General features: G+C 31.9%; 1 protein-coding gene and 1 long non-coding RNA gene across 2 annotated transcripts in view; one reads left to right on the top strand and one right to left on the bottom strand.

Annotated features, from left to right (window-relative positions):
* Positions 1–18,930, top strand: part of LOC139501997 (fibrinogen-like protein A) — a 29,382-nt gene extending 10,452 nt beyond the window's left edge. Inside the window, exons 3-7 of the mRNA XM_071291317.1 lie at positions 3,236–3,400; positions 13,779–13,915; positions 14,943–15,039; positions 16,739–16,903; positions 18,689–18,930. Coding sequence (XP_071147418.1) covers positions 3,236–3,400; positions 13,779–13,915; positions 14,943–15,039; positions 16,739–16,903; positions 18,689–18,930 — 806 coding nt within the window. The remainder of the gene's footprint in view (positions 1–3,235; positions 3,401–13,778; positions 13,916–14,942; positions 15,040–16,738; positions 16,904–18,688) is intronic.
* Positions 18,931–21,929: 2,999 nt separating this feature from the next.
* Positions 21,930–25,509, bottom strand: LOC139501776 (uncharacterized). Its single transcript, XR_011658653.1, has 4 exons — positions 25,386–25,509; positions 23,854–23,962; positions 23,064–23,130; positions 21,930–22,068 (listed from the first exon to the last, which is right to left on the bottom strand). It is a non-coding gene; the product is annotated as an uncharacterized lncRNA (long non-coding RNA).
* Between the last annotated feature and the right edge of the window lie 2,035 nt (positions 25,510–27,544).

Below are 27,544 nucleotides of genomic sequence, written 5' to 3'. Positions count from 1 at the left end.
TACTCCTGGGGTAAGAAAATCCTTAGTTTTTCGAAAAATTCAAAGTTTTGTAACAGAAAATTTATAAAAATGACCATATAATTGATATTCATGTCAACACCGAAGTGCTGACTACTGGGCTGGTGATACCCTCGGGGACGAAACGTCCACCAGCAGTGGCATCGACCCAGTGGTGTAAATAGTTAACACAAGTACCAGGATTATAATATTATACGCCAGACGCGCGTTTCGTCTACATAAGACTCATCAGTGACGCTCAGATCAAAATAGTTAAAAAAGCCAAATAAATACAAAGTTGAAGAGCATTGAGGACCCAAAATTCCAAAAAAGTTGTGCCAAATACGGCTAAGGTAATCTACTCCTGGGGTAAGAAAATCCTTAGTTTTTCGAAAAATTCAAAGTTTTGTAAACAGAAAATTTATAAAAATGACCATATAATTGATATTCATGTCAACACCGAAGTGCAATGCCATTAAGTGATCGTAATCGTACCTTGTTACTGGTTAGAAGAATTTCAATGATAGGGTAAAATACTCTAATAATATGCTTTAAAAAACGCGATCTTTTCATTTTAAGGACACAATATGACCAGAATCACGTGTATATTCAACATGTATCTCCATTTTAAACAGATGTTTCCAATGTTATTTTACACAAGGCTCCCAATTGTTAAACATTTTCATTAGAAAAAAATCAACGGACGACATAATGCTTGTGTTGATCGTTATTTTTATGACAGACCATAGATTATATTTACTGTCTAAAGCACGATTCAGTTTTCGTTTCCTTTCTAAATGCCTTCACCGAAAGAAACTAATCTCTGATTGTTACATCATGAGTCAAAAGTCGCATACAACAAGTGAAGCTGTTCCTGTGTGCATTCCTTAACACCTAAAATCTTTTTGGTAGAGCTCGTGTTTTTCATTCCCTAGATAAATATAATGTAGTGTTTTGAAGACTTTCATAAATAAAAGAAATTGGTTTTCTTTTGTTTTTAGTTCATTGTGGAGCTAGCTTTTCAGCTTATAGGTGTTAATGTGCATTGTGTTTAAATGTAATATCAGTATTTAGTTCTATTATAATCTTAAATCAATCCTAATTCTTTCTTATTTTTGAGATATAGTCTCTTTGAGAAATTCAAATGTGACGTAATTTTTTGCCTTTTCATCACTTCGTATGTGACGTTATTTTTATGACTTTTAGCGTTGAGGCCTGGACTAAGTCGGGTGTGTCTATATTCTGTATTTTTTGGTCTTTGTATTATGTATTCGGGTTTTGTTTTCTGTAATTAGTTAAGCCTTCAGTTTTATCATGTAGCATCTTTTATATTCATTTGATAAAATTTACTGTTTGCAATAGCATAAATTGTTCTAAATAATAAGGATGTTCTTATCACAAGCAGAAAACCCTTGACGTATTTGGCACAACCTTTTTCAACTTTTGATCCTCAGTGCTGTACAATTTTGTACTTTTTTTTACTTTCTAACTTTTGTATCTGAGCGTCACTGGTAGGTCTTGTGTGGACGAGGAGCCTTTTTGGCGTATTGAATTTTAGACCTGATGCCTTTTGTTATCTGTTATTCATGTGTTTCTTTGTCTAATACGTTCTCCCGTTTGTTTGTATTGTGGTCCTGTGGTGTTGTGTTGTCATTTTGATGTTATATTTAACATTGCCATTAGAGTGCGATGTTTGGCGTGCCGCGGGGCCGGGTTCGGCCCGCCAATTTTTTCTTTGAGGATATCCTGTGCCGGGTCGGGAGGATGGCCATTGTTGTATCGTAGTTCGTTTCTGTGTGTGTGGCATTTTTACGTTGTGTTTCCGTTGTGTCGTTTGTTTTATCTTGTGTTTTAGTGTGAATTCACGTTGATATTGGATATGTCACGGTGCTTTTCTGTCCCAGGTTCATGTGTTTGGTTTGATGTTATGTTTGTTGTTCTCATCGGATTTTGTCTAATGTATACTACTGTTGCCTTCATCAGTGTAATTGTCCTTTTTATACTAAATATTTAAAAAGTGATAAATATAGGTTGTATCATTACAATTGTGACAACTATCCACCAGGGTCAAACAATAGTTATCAAAGGTACCAGGATTATAATTTAGTACGCATGACGCGCGTTTCGTCTACATAAGACTCATCAGTGACGCTCCTATCAAAATATATATAAAGCCAAACAAGTACAAAGTTGAAGAGCATTGAGGATCAAAATTCCAAGAAGTTGTGCCAAATACGGCTAAGGCAAAACAACCCAGAGCTAGACACAGCTTTATATCCACTTTTTGGTTATATTGCTGTAACTGATTTACTCTCCTTATCTATAGTTGAATGTCAAAAGTTTAAGAACTCAACAGAAAATCATAACCCCAAATTACAACTCCAAGCAGGAAACATCTACTATCCTAATTGATTAACACAAAGAACAAGATGTGTATCAACAAATTGTATTAGAACTTTCGAGAGCTAATAACATTTTGTCTCATGGTGCAATGAAAGAATTTGTTTGGTACCTTTTTGTTAGGTTGCAGTATTATATGTTTCCTGTGATGATGAAATTTATGTGTAATGTGTAATATGGTGATTACTTCAGTTAAATATTTGTAATATAAAATTATATAAAAATAAATTGATTCATTGTAATATATGATGGTTTTGTCCAATAATTACCATGTAATTCGTCTCATACATTGCTACTAGTATGTAAATATAAAGAAGAAGAAAATCCATTGTTAAACGAGCAATTAATAAACTGGACCAATGCTTTCACGAAGTACAATGATGATAACTTTAGAAAAGTTATGTACGATTTCAATAAAAATTTATATCAAATGTATAAATTTGACATAGAAACATGTTTGATTAAACGAATAACATTCCTGCATCTTCGGACGATTAATATGCAGAAAAAATTGTTTCAGCTGTTGGTAATGTGTCCACAATTTTGGATTTAACGCTTCTTCTGATTTGCTGACAGTGTTTTGTCTATCAGCCGATTGACATAGGTTTGTCCTGTGACCATTGCGTCATGAACGTTGTTTTCATGATTGCCTTCAGTTTTAAATAGAATTTGAAATTATATCATAAGAAATGACTGCAATATTTGTTATGTCTAAATGAAATGAATTTTGTAAGCAAAACACAAGTGACGGTCGAATAAAAGTGTTTAAAAAAGAACTGTTGGAAAGACATATGTCCGGCATTCAACTGTATGTTATATATTTGCATTTATTTATTAGGTAATGGATTTGAAAGTAATAATGGAATGAAATTTACTACAAGAGATCGTGACAACGACCTTCACCAGTATCATTGTGGACAGGGACAGATAGGTGCATGGTGGTACAACGCATGCGGAGAATCTAGTTTGAACGGCATTTACAAACCAGAAGGAACCGCAACAGGTGCCAAGATGCTATATTGGCACACATGGAGATCAACTACATTAAAAGCTACCGAAATCAAAATAAGACCTTTCAATTAGAGGATCCGGAAACCTTTTGACTGCCTGAAGGTTGCTGCATTTATGAAATCAATACATATTTTCTATTACAGTTATATACTAAAAGATAACAAACTAAGGCAAAATCAGAGTAACCTATTGATGAATGCTTTACTGCAGTATGTTTTAGAAGTACAATAATATGTTTTTATGAATAAAAGTTGCAAACTGCCTGCATTTAAATGAAAAATGTAAACGTAAACCATGCTACAAGAAAGAAGAAGAAATGTCATCCATCATGATTGGGCTTTATTCCACTCCATGGCACTTCCCGATGTAAAAGAATATTTGGTTGGGTTTTTTGTTGTTTTGTTTTGTGTTTTTTACCCTTCATTTAACCTCTACAACATACTTTATCAGTTGATTTTCGAATATCATCGCTGTAGTGTTTAGTTGTTATTCCAAGAAGTACTGTCCGCTTTTCCTAATATTTTTAAAGCTTGATTGTCTTTATGTAATTCCTTTACTTCAACAGTTAGTTAGCAACCCCCATAACGAAAATACCACCAAGCTGTTATATATTTCTTTTATTATATACTTAGAAGTAAATACAGATAAATTGTATGTGTAATACAATCATTGGCAAGCGTGCTTTATCAGCCACCCGTGATGATATCGATATCAGCACGGTTGCAAAAGCTTTATCACACCTTTAATCTGTATGACGTTACGTCATCGATTGCAGTCACTGTTGCAAAGGCTTTCAAATCTCTAATCTGTATGACGTCATGTCAAACCTATGATCTGTATGACGTCATGTTACATAAAAAACATCTACTTGAGTTATATGTATATAATAAAGTGTATATGATATGGTTTTTTCAATATCACACACCATATCAACCCTCAACCAATATAATCCCTCTAGCAGAGATCTTGGGATTATATTGGTGTCTCGGGTTGATACGAACGCGATATTGAAAAAGCCGTATGATATTCTCTATTTATTTTATTTTAACCTCTGCAATATCCTTCATCGATTGATATTAGAGATATCGCTGTGGTGTTTAGTTGTTATTCCAAGAACTACTTTCCGCTTTTCAATATTTTCACAGCTTCCTTGTCTTTTTTTTTTACCTCATTCACTTCAACAATTCGCAACCCCCATGGCGGAAATACCATCAACTTCTTTTATATTTCTTTTATAACTTTAGCAGCGATATTGTTCCTGATGTATACAAATCGTATGAATTATTCTCTTGTTAATAAATACCATTCACTATCAACGCACACTACCTAACATCATCGCAAAGAAATTACTGATTAGTAATTACAATGATTGTGTTCCTAAGTCGGATGAGTACTGTGTTTATTTTTGGATTAACCTTCATCAGGAATTCTCTAATAGTTGAAAGCCGATGATGTAATGAACAAAAAAAAACAACAAAAAAAAAACAACAAAACAATCAGAGCTTTGTGATATAATAGAACAAAGAAAATGAAAACAAAGAGCTATATGGTGCATGTGTTCGTCGCGCTTTTTAGGATTTCATCTGTAACACTCAAAGCCGAATATTTGATTATAAGAACCGAAACCGTTGCAACCTTTAGGAATCAAAAGAATCATAAAAATAGCAAAATTTATCTAAGGTGTACTTTTCTCCGAGGGAGTTGAAACCTTAATTTATTTGCAATTTCTAAATTTTATAATCGGACGATTTAAAAAAGGTTTCTTATTAATTAATCTAAATCAACTGCTAATAACATATAAAGTAAATTTTGACTACGTAAATTTGAATCTTAGATCCTTACCTTTTTCGAAATTCATAGACGGAGAATTTCGGAAAAATTTGCTACAAATCATGTCATTCTAATGAAACTGCTGACTTCTGAACTAATTGTACCATTGGAGATTGACAGTTCACATGTAGAAGTTACGATCCAGTAAAAGTTTAAAAAAATTTCATGTGTCGGAAGTTCTTTTCTAGATAAAAGAGGAACGAAAGATACCAGAGGGACAGTCAAAGCCATAAATCGAAAATAAACTGACAACGCCAGACTAAAAATGAAAGAAGACAAACGGATCCCACCAAAAACGAAGGGTGATATCAGGTACTCCGGAAGGGTAAGCAGATCCTGCTCCACATGTGGCACCCGTGGTGTTGCTTGTGTTAAAACAAATCCAGTAAATAGTCTTATTCGAAAGGTTACATTCATGAAAGGGAAGGTGCTTGTAGTTACGACGCAAGGAACATATCCGATATCATTTGTGACACTATTATTCCATAACGGTCAACCAACTCGTGATGAGGTCCATAAAATTTACGAAGGGATGATTTCAACTTCATCATTTGGAACGCTTGGTTTAATAGCTTCCTTGTGAGCAGCAACCCTCTATCAAGAAAATCATGATAGGAAATGCAAGCACGGGAATATCGTATCAATTGGGAGATATATACCCCGTATGCAGGTGCCGCTTGAATGTTGCTACTAAGAAATGGAAAGTTCACAATTGGAAAGCTGAAATCATCCTTTTTGTCGGAAAGTTTTGTTTTCAACTGACCCTCATTATCAATTTCTAGATGTAAGTCAAGATATGAGGCCGACTTAACTGTGTCTTGTATCCTTTATCTCTAGTTCGATTGGATAGATTACCTTCAACATAAACGCCCAAACCTAAAAATTGAAGTCCAATAATGTATAATCTTATTTTGAGTACAATTGACATTATTTACGAGATGAAAATCACTATTTTACAACCTTCCTATCCGAATGTTTATGCACAGTGGAAGGATAAAAGGTTAATCACCATAGATGTTATGACTGACGCTTTCGCGTAGGCAGGTGATCTTGCAATGATATAAAAAAGAAGCAATATTATTGATGCAGTTATTTTAAGTAAAACGTAAGTCAGTCTGAGGTATGAAAACTACTGAATTTGGTTTACGATTCAATATTTTGAATAAAAAAGGGACATGCTGGCAACCTAAATTGATGCTAACAAAATTTTTTAGTCATAATATTCAAATATTGCTACCTATTTTATTATACAATCAATCATTACATGAAAATATAACTCATTTACTATGCGGCTATATAGATTAAAATACTAGAATGCTTATATTATATGGTCAGTTTTGGTTGTTGCAGACAAATAATTTTATTATATGAGTCAGTCTGAGGTATGAAAACTACTGAATTTGGTTTACGATTCAATATTTTGAATAAAAAAGGGACATGCTGGCAACCTAAATTGATGCGAACAAAATTTTTTAGTCATAATATTCAAATATTGCTACCTATTTTATTATACAATCAATCCTTATATGAAAATATAACTCATGTACTATGCAGCTATATAGATTTACATACAAGAATGCTTATATGGTCAGTTTTTGTTGTTGCGAACAAATAATTTTATTATATGAGTCAGTCTGAGGTATGAAAACTACTGAATTTTTTTATGATTCAATATTTTGAATAAAAAAGTACATGCTGGCACTCTAAATTGATGCGAACAAAATTTTTTAGTCATAATATTCAAATATTGCTACCTATTTTCTTATACAATCAATCCTTACATAAAAATATAACTCATTTACTATGCGGCTATATAGATTTACATAATTAAATGCTTATATGGTCAATTTGTGTTGTTGCCGACAAATAATTTTATTATATGAGTCAGTCTGAGGTATGAAAACTACTGAATTTTGTTTATGATTCAATATTTTGAATAAAAAAAGGACATGCTGGCCCTCTAAATTGATGCGAACAAAATTTTTTAGTCATAATATTCAAATATTGCTACCTATTTTATTATACAATCAATCCATACATGAAATTATAACTCATTTACTATGCGGCTATATAGATTTAAATACTAGAATGCTTATATGGTCAGTTTTGGTTGTTGCGGACAAATAATTTTATTATATGAGTCAGTCTGAGGTATGAAAACTACTGAATTTTGTTGACAATTTGCCGTCAATTGTTACGTATTATATGGTCAATTATGGCATGAAAATATAACTGAATTACTTCTATATAGAATAAGATAACTTGTTAAGAGGTAAATATTGTCAGTTTTGGTTAATGATATCAAATAATTTTGTTTTACGAGTCAGTCTGTCTAAGATGAACAAGAAATTTACTATAATTATTGTTCAATTAAATACAAATGTGTGACATTTTTAAATAACTTTTATCGTCAATATCATGAATATGTCAAGCAGAAATGACCGGTTGGTCAATTAATTTTGATGTTCCTTATCATTTCATATTTTAGGTCAGTGTATCCAGGTTACGATGACAATCTGCGTTAACGGTCGTTTACTACAAACAGTAAACGCGCGTTTATACTTTTTAGGAAAATAGAAGACGCGCATTTTTCCACGTTAACGCGGAGGTAAACGGGAAAGTAAACGCCCGTTTACTCTTTACAAAATTAGAAGACGCGCCGTTTTTGCGTTAACGCGGAGGTAAACGCGAAAGTAAACGCCCGTTTACTTTTAATGTCTACTGCAATTTCGGAGTTAACGCACAGTTAACGCGGCGTTTACATGAAGTGCACGCGAGTAAACGCCGCGTTAACTTTTTCGGCCCGTCTACATGTAATGCTTGGTCTGCACCCAACTGTACCTCAATAATCTCTTCATTATATAGAGATGTTATTAAAAATTGAAGCGTTCAAGAAACGGAATAATCTTCATCTTGAGAGTTTTAATTCTCATTTGACGTTCAAGTTCATACAATTTCGCAGAATTTTATAATAAACTCCAATGTATTATTTCTATTTATGATTCATGTGAATATGAATAACAGTTATGCATCTGTTTTTTTTTAATCAAAATTTGTTTCAACAGACTTATCCCATGCATCTTTAACGCGCAAAAAGCTCACAATGAATGATTAGGTTCGGCCATATGGTCTGTGGAATTGTAAACCAAGGTTAAAATTTGAAACGGACAAAACCAGATCTTTATAGATATACAAATCATATAAGATCATTACACAATATATCATTCGCTATTACACATCAAAGTATACACCATTAACACATATATCATAACACTGAACCACAAAACAATGACAAAAACAACATAATGGACGTCGACAGACACGTGTGTACAATCCAAAGAAACGACGCCATCGCGTAACCTATTCATTTCATTTTAAGAGACCACTTGACGGAGAGCAACAAAAGTGGTCTCTAAAGACAGGTGGTCTTTTAATACATTAAAATGTTTATGAAATTGACACAGAGGGATCTGAAATTAATGGTCTTATAGCACAGTTTTTTGTTAATTCAGGTATTCTCTTGAGCATGTTTAACTGTCTATACATATTTGTAATTCAATTTACTAACTTATCAAATAGGACTATTAACTGGGTATTTAATACCACGAGCAACAAGACGGCTGTCACATATGGAGCAGTATCTACTCACCCTTCCGAGCACCTAAGATCACCCTATGTTTTTTTGGATTCGTGTTTCTTAATCTTTAGTTTTCTATGTTGTGTCTTGTGAACTAATACTTGTTTGTTTGGTGTTTTTTTTTATATCCCTGGCGAAAACAGTTTATCTTTCGATCTTTGAGTTTGAATGTCCCTCTGCTATTTTTCGCCCCTCTTTTACAACTTGGAGTTCATATCTGAAATTGACAAAAAGATTATCAGCGAATTTATTCAGAATTTTAAGGATCATTGATCGATATCAACTGCGCTAAAACGTATGGATAGATTTGATCTGCATCTGCTTACCTACATCGAGCACCTGATAACCCCCCCCCCCCCCCCCCCCCGTTTTTGGTGGGGTTTGAGTTGCTCAGTCTTAAGTTTTCTTTGCTATGTAATTTTATATTTTATCTTTTCTATTTTATTTTTATTAATGTTATTATCATTTTTTTCGACCTAATTAGTTATCAAAAGTACCAGGATTATAATTTTATACGCCAGACGCGCGTTTCGTCTACATAAGACTCATCAGTGCGCTCAGATCAAAATAGTTAAAAAGCTAAGAGTGTTAATATCCTATTGATATCTCTCGCATTTTCAATTAAACCTTACATGAATTTGGCTATTCATTCTGGGTATTTTTGTCATACAGTTCTTTAACTGTTTCGGTAATTGTACATCTCTCGTATTTGATGGTTTTTGGCTTTGAGTGTTCCTGATTAAGGTAAATCCAGAAAATATACCATACTCCATTAAACAGTACACTTCTCACCATACACCTTACACCATCACACCATCCACCTTACACCATCACACAATCAACCTCACACCACTACATCATTACACCATACAACATAAACCATTGCACCATTCACCATTACACAATACACGATAACACATTTTAAATTACATCATTTTATTCACTAATATACCTGACACCATCCCAAAAACCAACACCCATACAGTATTCTCCGAAACAATACCCCTTGCCCTTTTTTCCATTAATCATCACTGTTTGAAGCATACACGAAATACATCAGTGTATGTGTTGTATAAAGTAAAATCACAATAATATTGAACTCCGATTAAAAATTAAAACGGAAAGTCCCTAATCAAATGGCAAAATTTAAACTGTGATTTATTGTATACCAAGAGCTATTTTTATTTATATTGAACATTTGTTGTTTGATTTAATGAATTCAACTAAGCAATGAAAAGAGAGATAACTCAATAGAATTCTGTCGTATAAGAAATTTTCAGTAATAATATTAACGGTGAAAAAAAGGGAAATATAATAAACCAAAAAGATAAAACAAAAGATTTGCCAAAACCAGATAAGGAATCAGAACTTTCATGAGGAAGACATATCCAATAATTTAAAATGATTTTCAAAATTATTTTAAGGAACTCTAATAACACAGTATCAATATGTAAAAACCAGTAAATTGAAACTTGCTTGTCATGTACTAATAGCTAAGCAGTAGTGTCAGTAGAAATGGTACTATACATTTTATCCCCTAATAGTGTTAAATGTTGATAAACCCTTGTTTTTAAAGATATTGCATAAACAAAATAAATTGAAAACAAATTATTTTGAAAAGTTTTAGTCTGTAACTAAAACGTACAAATTGATGTAATTTGTATGACTTATATTCATGATGATGCTTATTTTTCAAGGATCTAAGGCAACTTGCTATCTTATTAAAATAAATATAAACAATTAAAAAAACAAACAAATAAAGTATTCACACATAGGATAATGGCATTGACAGATTAGCTTATTTTGACAATCGTTAAGTAATCGAACATGCCAAACTCTAAGAAAAAAAATAAATAAAAGATTATCATCAAACGGTATCAACCAGCGGAACGAATGTAAAAAACCGTCTTAACCGTGACTTGGTAAAATCATTTCCCGAAGACAATGATTCGTATGAAGCTAGCTTTACATCCCATTTATGCAGCAAAGGTTTATTGTTGAATTGATTTAGTATACTCATTTATATTTTAGACAGGATATTAAACCAAGGAATTTAGTCATCAATATGTGCTTTAATTAACGAGACAAATCTGTTCATTTTTTAATAAATCTCTAAATTGAAACTCGAAATCTAATTAACAAAACCTCTCATACGATACATATATCCTTGAAAATTATCAGAATTGTACATAATTTAGGTATTGTGGAAGGCAAGTCTTTGGATGTCAAATTGTCTATGTCCCGTGTGATTCCTCAGGTTAATTTAACATATCGATAAATATAATTTTCAAATATTGAAGTAAACAAAGTACTATCAATCAGTGCTGCAGGTAGAACAATTAAGTAAAACCGATAAAACTCAATAATTTGTTGAGGCTTTATATAATGACGTCACTTTCGGTTATTTCAAAACGAGACAAGATGTGTTTAGTTCACACAGTGTCTATTTTTTTACGTATATTTATTTTTATTTCTTTTGTATCATCATATAACAACCAAAACAAATTTGAAAAGAAAACTAGTCAACGAATTATTTCGATTAATACGACATTATCAATAGAGATCATACCATCATCTATTGAATGCGCGTGTGTGTGTTCTATGGTACCACATTGTTGTTCTACAAGCTATGAAAAGGCATCTGGGCGCTGTATTTTAGATACTCGGAGTACACCAGAAACAGATACAACTGACAATTCAAACGTTATGGTGAAGATTCCAGGTATTTCAAAGACTTTTTTAAAAACTTTTTATATTTAAGGGATGTTTGATTTTGATGATTTAGTTTTTGACTGCTCAATGTGGCTCCCTCAAAAATATATGCGCTAGTCTGTATTTTTTTAAGTGTCTAACATTCAAATCTAGTTTTTAAATCAATTTTTGAACATCCTTGCGAATTTATCATTTTGAAAAAAATAGTTCCTTATCTCTACAAATTAAGGACACGAACAACGGAACTTGTTTTTCCCACTTGAATAATGTTTTAGTTCTATTACTTAATTTCTCGCTAAATTTCCTGTTGTTTGTTTCGCAAAACAAGACTTAATTTTTTCGGATTTTTAATGTTCAGTTATCTATTGAAAAAATTTATCTATTATAGTCTAATAAAAAAATGTTATAGTTTACTATATTGCGAAGTGATATTTACCATATGTGGATTCTTAAAAATTCTAAAGAACTTCTGGATAATTTAAATCTCGGAAATTAATTCTATCAAAACTTTTTCTCCATGTTAAATTATAATTTTGAAAATACTTTTAACGACAAAGTTATTTTATATTTCTTCCTGTGTGACGTACATTCTGACGTCAAACACGGGAAGTTAGCAATGAATATGATTTTAAAATTTGATAGATTCTTTTTGTGCTTCTTTGTTAAATATTTGTTTTTACTTCAGATTATGACACACTGATGACCGTTGTATCCCTATTTTGACAATATTACCTATTATGTCTGTTTTGTTCATGCATCGTTGTAAATATAATAGAATTTGATGCGACTGTCATACAAGTGAGAGGTTTAGCGCTATGAAACCAAGTTCAAGCCACCATTTTCTACATTTGAAAATGCCTGTCCCAAGTCAGGAATATGACAGTTGTTGTCCATTAGTTTGACGTATTCTATTATTTGATTTTGCCAATTGATCAAGCAGTTTCCGTTTTGAATTCTCCTCGGAGTTCAGTATATTTGTGATTTTACTTTTTCCCATAGAAATTCATTTTACGAATTAAACTGTTCTATATAATCATGTAAATATTTGTAATAAAAAACTATTATAGTTTGCACAAGTGTAAATATAGCCAACGATATTTCCCATAGAAAATTCTTTTAAGTCTAGAACTACTCTATTTAATCATTAAAATGTATGTCATATAAAACTATTATTGGTTTCACTCCTGCAAATATAGAGAATGCAATTTCACATTGAAAGTTCTTTCACTATTAAACTTTTTTTGAAACTTTTATCATTAAATTATATGTAATATATAACTAGCTTTAGTAGCACTAGTGTAAACATAGACAATGCAATTTCCCATTAAATATCCTTTTGCTACTAAAACTGTTCTCCTTTAACATGTCCCAAGTCAGGAGCCTCTGGCCTTTGTTAGTCTTGTATTATTTTAATTTTAGTTTCTTGTGTACAATTTGGAAATTAGTATGGCGTTCATTATCACTGAACTAGTATATATTTGTTTAGGGGCCAGCTGAAGGATGCCTCCGGGTGCGGGAATTTCTCGCTACATTGAAGACCTGTTGGTGACCTTCTGCTGTTGTTTTTTTCTATGGTCGGGTTGTTGTCTCTTTGGCACATTCCCCATTTCCATTCTCAATTTTATTAACTATTTACTTTTGTAACAAATAATAACTTATAATGGAAAGTTTACACATTTACTATCTATATGCACTATATGCACTTCTATTTTTTTAACTTTTCGACGATCAAAATTTGGGGCTTGGCGGCATATTTTTAGCGTGTATACTCTTTGAGCTTTTAGGGTTCAAACGTATACACAAATTCTGTATAACCCCTCCTGTCAATTAGATTCTACCGCTATTCATGTGTATGTATGCTAGTATTATTCAAAAGGTGTGTCTCGTGTGTCTCTACGAGATGAAGTACTAACATCATATATGGGAACTAGTATAAAACCAAAACTAAAGCATGTTTAATTTCTTCCACAAATAGGCGGGGTTTGTGTAATAGCTGTATATTGATTTGTTTATACTTAACTTTAATTCTTTGCTGTGTTTTCGTCAGTTTTTTTTGTGTATACAATCATAAAGACAACAGTAATATACCGCTGTTCGAAAGTCATAAATCGATTGTAACAAAACAAAATCCGGGTAACAAAGTAAAATTATGATCTTTCATCGATTCTAGTATATTATGTCCTTTCTACAGATCAAAGAAACCTTAAACCAAGAGACTGCAGTGACCTTCCCCCTTGCACGAGGAGCGGAGTATTTGAAATACACCCGGATGACACTAACAAGATAGATGTATACTGTGATATGGATAATAATGGCGGTGGATGGACGGTATTGTGTTATTGTTTTAACCAAAACTTACTAAAAATAGGCCTAATGAACCAAAACGGACAAATACTCAAGTACAGGCAATACATCAGATCTTTGTATCTTTGAAAAGCAGAATGGGCTTTGCTCATTATTGAAGGTCGTACGGTGACCTACAGTTGTTAACTTCTGGGTAATTTTGGTCTCTTGTGGAGAGTTGTCTCATTGGCAATCATACCACATCTTCTTTTTTATATGAGAGAGAAATATTTCTTAATTTTAATTTATTAGATTTACTTTAACAAAGAAGTTAGGCTTTTGAAAAAGATCCATTTGTGAACCAAATTATGGCCATTTTGAAATTTTTTGATAACTTTGAAATTCAAAACCATAATTTGTTAATAGTTCACACTATATCCGAATTTTATTGCCAGTAGTAATGAACTTTTGACCAAGATCAGCAAATGATATTTATATGCGCAACGGATGACAAAATCCAAAGTAATGATAATTCCAGTACAACATTCCAGGATATAATATCTATTACTAGTTAACATCACATATAATAGAAGTAAATGAAATGAAACGATTGAGGATAAATATTATGCAAAACCCTATTTCAAAGTTGTTAATAATAAAATATACACGTGTAGCGTGTCTGAAGACTTATCAATATTCAATAAATCTTGAAATGTTAAAATATCAGAAATGTGAAACCGACCGAAGACACTTTATATATCTCAGGTCCGGATTCAAGGGGACATATGAGGGGCGTACGTAATAAATAGATTGAGTAATAACTTCCCTTGCCACTTACATGGTTCGATTCCACCTTTTAAATTAAGTAAAATTGGACCATGTAAGTGGTAAGGGAAGTTATTATTCGATCTTACTTGACTAGGATTGTAAGTTTTCTGTCGAAAATCGGTAGTTTTTTTTGATAATTAAATAATTAAAATAGTTTTATCTTTTGCACACGTATTTATCGGATTGTTCTAAACTTGTCCATATTGATCATATTGTAGTTACTCATCTATTTATATATTTTAAGATCGTACAGCGACGTGTCGACAGTTCTGTTGATTTCTACAGATTTTGGAATGACTACAAGAATGGTTTTGGAAGTGTTTCCGAAAACCACTGGCTTGGTGAGTATTATTATTTAATGATTCGATAAATACAAGTATCTTTTCTCTTAATTTCTTAAATATGTCAGGCGAACATAGCACTACAGAACAAACAAACAATGAAATTTTCTGAATGAATACAACTCGGAAAATTCATATTTTGTAAACGAAATTTGTTAATCAGAATATTTGGGAAACGATGACTAAGATTAACCTCGCAACTGATATCAATCGCTGTTTATCATTGCCACATTTACTTTTCATAAATCATATTATATAAAAATAAGAAGATGTTGTATGATTGCCAATGAGTCAACAGTCCCACAAAATTTAAATAAAATAAATATGAGCAGTTCAAGTATGGAAAACCGTACAATAATGAGAAAACCCATTACCGTAAAGTCAAATGAACTCGAAAAAAATGAAACAAGTTAATTGAGAAAACTAACCAACTCTTTTATAACAAATCAGTTTACGGAAAAAAAGTATTGCAGACAGAAACGATGACAATCATATTCAGATTATGGCAGGATTAAACATGTTTACGAGGGTTCAATTCTCCCCTTACATAGGACAGTGATAGATGTAAGACAGCATATAGTACAACAAAAGAAAAACTATCAAAATGAAATAAAAAAGGGCTAACTCATTAGATCGATATAAGGCAGAAAACATCTAACAAAAACACACAACGACCGTAGAATAGTTTCGGTAATTCCATCAATAAAAAGATGCAAAGTACATTTCTTAAAGTGCTCACAGTTAAAGTTTCTGACAACCAGTTCAAAGCAAAAACAACTAATAAAAACAGTCATGTATCGAAGACTAAAATATCAACCAGTACACATCAAGCATTCAAGACGTGTTTAACAGTTAGAGAAAATCATGACCTTATGCAATGCCAAAATAAAAGTTATCGACAGATTGTATGACCGTGAAAGTGCATAAAGGTAAGTAATGGCAATATAAAAATGTGCCTACATTTGCGACCATGACGAACGAATTAAAATTTATAAATACCGTAAGACAATATCAAAGGAATAGCACCGCCCAAAAGGGAAAATTAACAATAGGGAAAGAAAAATTCTCCCTTTTGTTGAAAAGAATTGTGTCGAGTTTCAGGTGTTGAACTATCACATTCAAAGAATTATGCACATTCCAAAAATAAATAATTTCCTTATTTCCATATGTCTTTTTACCAAAAACATTATTTATATATAATTATAATTTGTTCCTTTTGTGGTTTTATTTTACAAAAAAAAGAAAATACATTTCAAACAAACTTCTTGCAACTGAAAATATCTTTTCCGATTTCCGATTTGTTTTTATTGTCACAGTCATGATTTCATCAGTAGAGTTTCTTTTCTCTCAAATTTCAGAAACTAAAGAATCCATAGCTTTAATTGTAATCTTCATAAAATAATGAAAAGTGTGATTAGTTTTCAACATCTTATATAATAAGAAAATTGGCAAACGATGCATCGTTAACACGGTTAGTTAGGTATGAACATTCGAATCAGAAAATGTCCTTTAGATTTTTAAAAAGCAAATAGAACCCAGAGAACTGCACCATCTCCTTGTTTATCTATTAAGACGACGAATTTGTAAAAGTGAACATTCACTTGGTTTCACATCCTAATAAATATCGAATGTTTTATTATTATTTTCACAACAAAATATTGTAAGTACTAATTCAATATCTTTATACTCTGTTTTTCAGGTAACGACAATTTACACATTTTAACCACATCAAGAAACTATGTCGTGAGATTTGAAGTGCATGACTTTAATAATAAAACTGCCTACGCAGAATATCAAAATTTTAAAGTCGACAATGAAGCGTCACAATACAGGATAACATATGCGGGATACACAGGCACAGCTGGTAAGTGTTAGTGGCTCGGTTATAGTTAAAATGAGTTAAACGGATTGGATGGATCACGAACAGGTCATTAAGTTCTTACACTAAATAATTCAAATTTTTGTGACTTTGTGGAACGCATCCATCCCATCGATCTAGAGATAAAGGATACTACAGATACAGTTTAGTCGGCCTCATATCTTGACTTACATCTAGAAATTGACAATGAGGGTCGGTTGAAAACAAAACTTTACGACAAAAGAGATGATTTCAGCTTTCCAATTGTGAACTTTCATTTTCTAAGTAGCAACATTCCAGCAGCACCTGCATATATGGTATATATTTCCCAATTGATACGATACATTGTATTCTAGTGCTTGCATTTCCTATCATGATTTTCACCACGGGTGCTACATGCGGAGCAGGATCTGCTTACACTTCCAAGGCACATGAGATCACCCCTAGTTTTTTGGTGGGATTCGTGTTGTTTATTCTTTAGTTTTCTAGATTGTGTCATGCGTGCTGTTGTTTGTTGTCTTTTTCATTTTAAGCCCTCGCGTTGTCAGTTTGTTTTAGATTTATGAGATTGACTGTCCCTTTGGTATCTTTCGTCCCTCTTTTCAGGTCACAACATTCCATGACCAGAATCACCTGTATTTTTAACATACATGTATATTTCCAAGTTAAACACATATTCCCGAGCGTTTCATGTCTGGATTCCTTCATAATAAGTGTTTACTGTTTTCAATGCGTCTTTTAACAAGTGTGCTAATAGTAAAGATTAAGTTTTTCTTTGCAAAATGTAAAGGCCGACATTATCCTCTTGTTTATCGTTTTGATTTTTATAATTTTGTTTTTGTTTCCCCAAATATGCCTTCACCGAAAGTAACCAATCTCTATATTGATAAATATCATGAGTCATAAAACGCATACAAGTGAAGCTGTTTCTGTTTGCACTCCTAAGCACTCAAAATCTTGTTGGTACGGCTCATGTTTTTCATTCCCTTTATAATTTATACCGTGTTTTGAAAACTTTAATTAAAAAAAAAGCTTTTGTTTTTAGATCATTTTGAAGAAAAAAACTCTTCGACTAATAGGTTTTTACGCCACATAAGAACTTTCAGTTGGGTCTTAAAATTCAAATTTTTCAATAGTTTAACCCTTTTTATTCTAAGTATTCAAATAGTGATAAATATATGTTGTATCATTACAAATCCGACGATTATCCACCAGAGACCGAACGTATATAAATATCAATTAAATGACCAAGAGCAAAATGCAGCTTTGTATCTACTCCACTAGTATATTGCTCTTCTGATCAACAGCTGAAAGTCAAAAATTAAAGAACTAAATAGAAAATCATCAATCCAAATTTCACCTGCAAGCAGGAGACATCCATCATCTTAAAATTGATAAACACTAAGGTCAAGGACGTATGTCAAAAATTGTATGATAACCTTCAGGGAGCTTATGTCATTTGGACTAATGGGGAACTGACAGCATATTTGTCATACCTTTTTGATAGGTTGCAGTATAAAATGTTATATATAAGTTTCCTTTGATAATACAATTATTAAAGTACAATGTATATAAAATATATTCCATTACTATACTAAAGTAGTTGTAATTTAATTAAAAAATATATTATATTTTCTTTTAAATGTAAAGCTGATTTTGTCCAAATAATTGTAATGTAATGAATAACATTGCAATTTAATTCGTTTCATACCTTGCTATAAAGAAGAAGAAAACCCATTGTACATCGAGTAATTATTAAACTAGACCAATGATTTCACGTTTATTTATTAGGTAATGGATTTGAAAGTAATAATGGAATGAAATTTACTACAAGAGATCGTGACAATGACCTTCACCCATATCATTGTGGAAAGGGACAGATAGGTGCATGGTGGTACAACGCATGCGGAAAATCTAGTTTGAATGGCATTTACAAACAAGAGGGAACCACAGTTGCCAAGAGAATATATTGGAAAACTTGGAGACCAACTACATTAAAAGCTACCGAAATTAAAATAAGATCTATCAATTAGAAGATCCGAAAAATTTTTGCTTCGATTTCTGATCTGCATGAACGTTGTGGCATTTATGAAATGAAGACATTGTGTTGCTGTATAATTGTCTTAAAGTGTATTTTCCATTGCGGTTATATTTCTTCACAGTAAGTTACCGATAACGAAAATTAGACCTATCATTTTGAAAGATCCGAAAACCTTTTTCTTCGATTTCTGGTATGCATGTACGTTGTGGTATTTATGAAATGAAAACATTGTGTTGCTACATACATATTTTGAAGTGTATTTTCTATTTCGGCTATACTTCTTCGCTGTAATTTCATAAGTTACCGATAACAAAAATAAGACATATTAATTAGAAGATCTTAAATCGTTTCGCCTCGTCATTTGTTTACATTTAACTGTTACGATTTAAGGATCCATCAGAGTAAAATACTGATATTATGAATTGATGAATGCTATACTTTAGTTTCTTTCAGAATCAAAATGTCTTGTACCAAGTCAGAAATATGGCAGATGGCATCAACTAGTCTGTTTCGATGTATGTTGGCGTTTATTTTTGTTGCATTTCACTGTTTTTGTTGTTCCGTTGTTGTTCTCTTTTTGTTGATGTGTTTCTTCGGTTTACGTTTCAACCCATATTTGGTTTTCTCTTAAACGATTTATAACTTATGAACAGCGGTATAATGTTGCCTTCATTAAGCATTATACAAAACATTTATGAAAATATCGAAACAAAATTCTGTAGCGGCCTTCTGTTTATAAAAATGAGGGAAAAAGATATCAAAGGGAGACAATCAAATTCAAATGTGTAAAACAATCTATAAAAGAAATAACAAAAAATGAAAAACTAAAACTGAACAACCCAAACCTAACAAAAACGGGGGGATCTCAGGTGCTCCAGACGGATAAGCACATCCTGCTCAATATGCGGCACCAGATGTATTTTTCAACATTTTTACACATCGGGTACATGTCTCTTTAAGTTGTGTCATTTTAAAGGCAAGAGCAGTAATTCGTTTAAATGAGAAAATGAAAAAACGATTTAAATTTATATACCATATACGGTGCAGGAAATGCTTACCCTTCTGGAGTACCGGATTTCACTCCCGGGTTTTAGTGGAGTTCATGTTGTTTCTTATTTATTATTTATAACTGTTGATGCAATTGTCCTTTGGTTTTATGAGTCTTTGTTTATTGTTTACCTCTTGTTTCTGAGTGTTATTGTCTTAAACATTGCACAAGATTCGCGTTTCGACTAATTATGTTATTCAAGTGATAACCTCGTCAAAAATAAAAACTCAAAATTCCTTTGAATAACTCGGTGATCCAATAAACCATAACTGTCTACAAACTCGGAACTAACATTGAGTTGTTATCGGAAGATTAAGGCATGTTTGAATATGTATGTTCATTTGCTATACATTTTGGTATGTTAAATACACAGGTATGCCCGTTTTCATGTTAATAGTCACCTCCGAGAAAAAACAAGAATATGTCGATAGTCACTTTCTGTGTTTAGTGGACTGTAAAATTGGGATAAAAACTTTATTTTGGCATTACAATTAGAAAGATCATATCACAGGGAACATGTATACTAAGTTTCAAGTTGATTGGACTTCAACTTCATCAAAAACTATCCTGACCAAAAACTTTAACCTGAAATTTGTACTATCATTTTTTTATGTTCAGTGAACCGTAAAATTGGGGTCAAAACATTAATTTGGCATTAAAACTAGAAAGATAATCTCATAGGGCACATGTGTACTGAGTTTTGAAGTTGACTGGACTTCAACTTTAACCTATAATTTGCATTTTCTATGTCTAGTGAAACGTGAAATGATGGGGTCAAAACACTAATTTACCATTAAAATTAGAAAGATCCTATCATAGGGCACATGTGTACTGAGTTTCAAGTTGATTGGACTTCAACTTCATCAAAAACTACCTTGACCAAAAACCTTAACCTGAAGCGAGACGAACAGACGGAATTAGAGACAGACTGAAGGACGGACGAACGAACGAACGGACGCACAGACCAGAAAACATAATGCCCCTCTTCTATCGTAGATTGGGCATAAAAATGTTATGGTGAAGAAGTACGGAACATATTTGTAGTAATCTCTGAAAAAGATATTTTATAATGGTCAACCAACTCGTGATAGCGTCTGTAAAATGTCCGAAGGAATGATTTCAACTTGAACGTTAGACGCTTGGTTTTGTAATTTCCATGTGAGTAGCAACCCCTGCCAAGACAATTATGATAGGAAAGTCAAACGCAAGTATATAATAAACGTTATCTAAAAAATTATCACGCTTACATATAAATAAATATGTATACAAAGTAGGAACAGATTTAAAATTGGAACTGTCAGTTTATTTAGCTGACGAAACAATCATTGAACAGGGGTATTGGCAAATGAAAAAAAAATATCAACCTTCATAAATTATTAGGTATTTTTGGAGCCAGAACCGTTTTAAAAAATATATATTTGAAAATTGTTTTACATGAATATTGTATGCGTTATAAACGCTATTTAGAATATACTCGAAATCGCACGAGGATTTTGGGATAAAGTTATTTTTTTTATTAAATGATACCAAACACAACAGGGAGATAACTCTGTAAAATCAGCTAAGCGTTTTAATTACGTTAAGGGAATATTAAGCTCCTCAATGATCAAATTTTTTGCCAAACGAGCCAACTTAATTTTAGGGAAGGTGTTGGGTACCACCTTAAAGGAAGGCGAATAATACCAAATGAACATTCCAATTCATCAATAGAAAATAAACTAACACAGCCATGGCATGAACAAAATATATGAAGAAAAATAATAGACGAACAACAGTACATAAAACACAACAAAGAAAACTAAACACGTTTCAAAATACAGTAGTTCATTTCTATCTTCTTTTTTTTTTTTAAAGAGTCCTGGTTTGTTTATTGTCGGCGAAAAATGCTTCGAACATAAAACACATTTAACAAAATTTTGTTAAAAGACACATTAAGAAAGCTGTTACTAATTCAAAAAAGTTTTATTTCATAATATTCATATTTTTGAAGTATCCAAAATAAAAATCAATATATAAATCACAATTAGTTCACAGAGCCAATTCAAGTCCAATATTTCCAGTCTTTCGTATCTAATACCAGTCCTGAAAAAAAAAACCAAATAAATGCATTAATAATTAAATCATTACAAATGGTAATCTATATAAGAAACAATATATATAGAAAATTACTACCATGATTACTATAAACAGTATGATATGTGCTTAGTTACCATGATCCTTAAATCCGTTTATCCATTTTGATTCTTCACAAATCTCATATTGCGAGAGAGTATGTATAATGAACGTAAATAAAGTAGAATCTAATAATCAACATAATTATATATAGATATAGGAAGATGTGGTGTGAGTGCCAATGAGACAACTCTCCATCCAAATAAAAATTTATAAAAGTAAATCATTATAGGTCAATTTACGGCCTTCAACATGGAAATCAACATTCCCGATGTAAGAAAAACGACAGACTAAAGATGCATTGTTACTTTTATTTGAACATTTGCTTAAAGTAATTTTAACAAAATACCATTGTTAGAGGTTGATCGGACTTGCTGTAATTGTGTTATTACACTGCCATTAAAGCGGGAGGTTTGGCATGCCACAAAACCAGGTGCAACCCTCCATTTTTCAAAAAATGCCCTATACCAAGTCAGGAAAATGGCCATTGTTACATTATGGTTCGTTTCTGTGTGTGCTACATTTTGGTGTTGTGTCTCTCTTGTGTCGTAGTTCTCTTATATTTGATACGTTTCCCATAGTTTAAGTTTGAAACCCGGATTTGTTTTTTCTCTATCGATTTATTAATTTTGAACAGCGGTATACTACTGTTGTCATTATTTATCATACTGATGTTTCGTTGATGTATACTTCTTAATTTTTTTAATTCTACCTATCATGGTTGATAACATTGTATATACATACAATTATAGATTATTATGCCTACTTTTAAGTAACACCTGATTAAATAAGCCCCACCTCCCTACTAACCTTATATGGAATATACACGGTCTCCACGTCGACGATTTTAACAATTCATGTTCCTAGAAATGTATAGGAGGTAAGACACTATTGGGTATACGTACCATTGTAGATTGTTATGCCTACTTTCTAGTGGCACAAGCACCACGTGTTGCCAAAACTTCACCAACGCTGTTAAAACATTTAATAATGGTATGTAGATTTGTATTTAAATATATACTGATTAAAACCTCGATTATAACTAAGTATTATCGATGTCAGAAAAAGTGTCACGTATGGGACTTCCAGATTAAACACATCTTTATGTACTCAAATTAAATTCAACTGTATGCTTGGATAAATAAAGTATTTCTATATTTAAATGCCCTTTTTTGTTGTTGAGTCTTTTGTAGACTAAAATCTCGTCTGGCGACCCAGGTATCTATGATAAGTTTTTCGATATTGATATGATGCATATCATGTTTTCTTTGAGAAGTAACTTTGTAGCCTACGATGTTATTGTTCTGGTTTCAGCTAACAATGCATAAACTTTTTCAAACGGAGACTTCGGAACGTATAGATATTGCAAAGTAATGAGATAATGGAAAACAAATTGCTGTTTCTTCTTAAACAATGAATGAAAAAAAAAATATACGCAACTCAAAGCAAAATATTGTTAAACAAAAACAAACCACGAAAAAAATCAGTCTTCGTGTGTAGTAGTGCCATAAGAATACCATAATAACGCAATTTATTGGAAAAATTGTGAAATCAGCTATTTTAAATGAAGTAATGACAATAGATGAGTAAGGGTTTGTTCATAAGCATCATATTTTTTTTTATAATGTGAATTCCTATTTCTTTAAATATTTTCAAATCTGAACATTGATAAACATTTCAAAGAAGATTACTTACTAGCAGTTCATTGTACATTGGTTTGGAAATGTTTTTCCACTTACGGAACACACAGGATCATAGATCATGGGACAAATACAATCTGTAGCTTCATTTGCATACGTGCATCCTACAAGAAGAATGCATTTTTAATCTACAAGACACATATAAATAGTAACATGTTGACACATAGAAAAATGAATATTGAATTAAAAAATAACTCTTGTTTATGTTCTCAGAAATATTATAACATTCTAAATGTGCTATATATTATGTTATATAGTGAAAGACCAAGATATAAATATACACCATAAGAAGTAAATGTTTTCATCTATGCAATTATTATTGAAAAAATCCATCAACACTCGAAGAAATATCCCGTTTTACTTCCTTATGGATGGGTATGCTTGACAACATGAATTGGGTGTTTACGTTTATAACATAATTATTATTGCTATGGTAAAGTAGATGCTGGAATACTTCAATAGGACATCTTCCCAAAAATTCCAGCATTGAAGACTGAAGCATATGAATAATAAACCGTCATAAGAAAGTAAAACATTTAAAGGTGAAATTTGATGTGTAATTTAGCGAGAATTTTACCACCAAACAGGATTATATTGTCAAAATTTACATATCACCTGTACCCTGATTAGGCATATTTTTTTTAAAGAAATTCCACACATTGAAATCATTTTCAATGATATAAGTATCAGATATACCTTGAGGGCGTTATTGACAATGAAGAATGATAGTGTTCAATTTTTCAGGAGATGGGTATGCCTTTTTTATCAAATGTATTTAAAAAGTATGATAAATAAAAGGAATTAAATATCGTTTCACGAAATCTTAATATTAATAATTTAAAGAATTGTGAAAAATTTGACATTACCATAAAAATGTCAGACTGATTCATTAACATCTAGAAAGTTAAAATAAACGATTAAATAAACAATCAAACTAATGTTATCATGAAAACATGTTAGATGTATTAAAAGTCTAGAGAGAATTATTTTCCGCCAAATTTTTACTGGCTTATATCTCGAAAACAAGCATAAGGACCCTTCATTTTCTGCTTGATTTAATCCTGGTATCTATGAGTTTATTTCCTGTATTTATGAACAATCAATTTATATATTACCACTGGGTCGATGCCTCTGCTAGTGGACTGTTAGCTCCCGAGCACCAGCCCAGTAGCCAGTATTTCGGTACTGGCATGAAAATACGGATTTTTGTGTTATTAAGATTTGCTGTTACAAAATGTTAGAAATTATTATAAATTAAGGAATGTATCTACGAGCATCACTGAAGAGACGTGTATTATCGAAATGCGCATCTGATGCAGGAAAGTTGGTACCGTTAATGTTATAAGTTTTTTTCAAAAGCTTGTTATTTTGAAACAGAGTATCGAACATCCTTAAGATTAGAAGATCTTAGTAATTAACTTTTGATATCTATGGTTTTTTTTCACCAGTAACCTTACATGTTAAAAATTCACTGAAACCAATTAACGAAAAGCAAAAAGCATCAAAATACTAGTATCCATTTCTTACCCAAAACAGCAAACAACAAACAAACAATGATCAATTTGTTCATGATGACAGATTCTTGTTTCTTCTGTTCTTTTCAAGGTGGTTGTAGGTTAAGGATAAAAACTGCTTCAAACCACAGTCCTTTTATACTCATGCATGATGTTCACATTGTAATTAATATTCAAAGATTGCATAACGTTATCTTCATGGTTTTACGTGACATTTGTTTTAATGAATCAGCTATAAAATGTTGGTATTAACTTTGTTCTTTATTATGTATTTCAAGTACAATAAACATTGGTCCGTACCCGGTTTGAAATTTATGGCATATTTGTAGTTGTAATTTACTATAATTGTTTGAACAATTAATGTGTTCGTAACGGATCGAACAGGTACCAAAAAATCTAAATAATAATGATATGTATGAATACTTATTGCATGTCCTCTACTTCATATACAATATAATCGCTATAATCTGAAGATGGTTAAATAAACTCATCATAGATACCAGGACTAAATTTAGTAAATACGCCAGACGCGCGTTTCGTCTACGGTTAAAATATACCCAAATATCTTTTTTTTTTTTTTACATCGGTTGAATGTTCAAAATTTGTATTTCGTTTTTTCTTGTTTCAATCTCTGTATGTAATGCCGGAACACTTACGACGAAACAAAAAGTATGGGCGTGATCGGAAGAAATATTCAATTAAGTCTAATGCATTTGTATAACAACTGAATTTATAATGTGTTCTGGAGTATTTTTACCCCTCTCCCCAAATTACCAATATATATATTCCTTACAGGTTAAATTTTTACTAAAATCCATCGTCCAAGGTATTCAAAAAATATATAGTGTATACTATAAGGCTAAAGATTGAAATGCTCATGTAAAGAATTTGGTTGATGATGAAAATTGTTTAAACCTTTGACTCTGCTCACAATAAAGCTTAATACAATAGAATAGAGATTCAACTATTAATAAAAAATTTCAACCCTCCAGAAAATGTAAAGAATGAGAAAAAGAACAATAATTGGACCATTTTTTCTTGCATTTATATAATTTTAAGCACCTTAAAACAGCCTAGGGTTCTCTGACTTTAATTTATCAATAGTACTTTTGCGGGAGGTTTGGGTTGCCATTAAACAAGATTCAACTCATACTTGTATGCCCCATTTATGAACATGATATTTTCTGAACATAGAAAATGATAGAGCGTATGGGGCATCCGTGTACTTAGGACACATTCTTGTTTTCCCTAAAAATGTCCTGTACCAAATCATGCATATGGCACATATTATCAAATAAAAAGTCCATTTCTATGTTTGTTGGCGTTTGTAATTGTTGTTTGTGATGTTCCGTTCTTTTTCTCGTTTGGTTCTCTCTCGGGTTTAGTTTATACTTTTTTCAGTTGATTTTTGATTTTCAAACAACGGAGTCCCACTGTTGTCATTATTTGCAGTGCAAAATATTTCAATATTGCAATAGTAAAAATTTTAATAAAAAGAATTGCAAATATATACAACAAATTATAAAAGAAGAATTTTAAAAAGCTGAATTCATATTGTTGACACCCAATCATGATGAACACAAAATTGACAAACTCACGGTCGAGACAACTGCAGTTCAACATTCGTTTAATGTGTTTGATCTTTACGCCATTTGATTATGAATTTTCCTCGGAGCGTAGTATTCTTGTTATTTTACTTTTTTCCAATCAAAGGAGTATGTTCGATAAGGTCCTAAAATGGCCCCCTTTTTTAGCGTAAATTTCAAATTCGGATTTATCGACCAATATCACGATAAATTATAGCTAATACATTGACTAGCTATGATATAAACCATTTTGTTGAAAACTTTACGTTTCTGCGTTTCATTATGACGTCACAAGTTGTACTCATATTGATTTTTCACGAAAAATTAATGAAAATGGGTAAATTTCCATAGATTATTGGACAGGAAACATAGAGCGCATACGTCGACAACAAAGATCTTTTTAAATAATGTTTGTGAAGACATTTCACATGTGAATCTTAAGCTTGTCGACGCCTGCGCTCTATGTTTCCTGGTCCTTTATTTGGTTTAAATCTAGCTGATTTTGTCAAATTTCACCAAAATCCCTTATCTTGACCTTTTTTGGATGTAAACATCAACGTGTTAGAATTAAACTTTGACAAAAACA

This window comes from Mytilus edulis, chromosome 13 (assembly GCF_963676685.1).
Source record: "Mytilus edulis chromosome 13, xbMytEdul2.2, whole genome shotgun sequence".
Taxonomy (NCBI): domain Eukaryota; kingdom Metazoa; phylum Mollusca; class Bivalvia; order Mytilida; family Mytilidae; genus Mytilus; species Mytilus edulis.
Note: the sequence above shows the minus strand (reverse complement) of the source record. Positions and strands in the feature narration are given on the sequence as shown.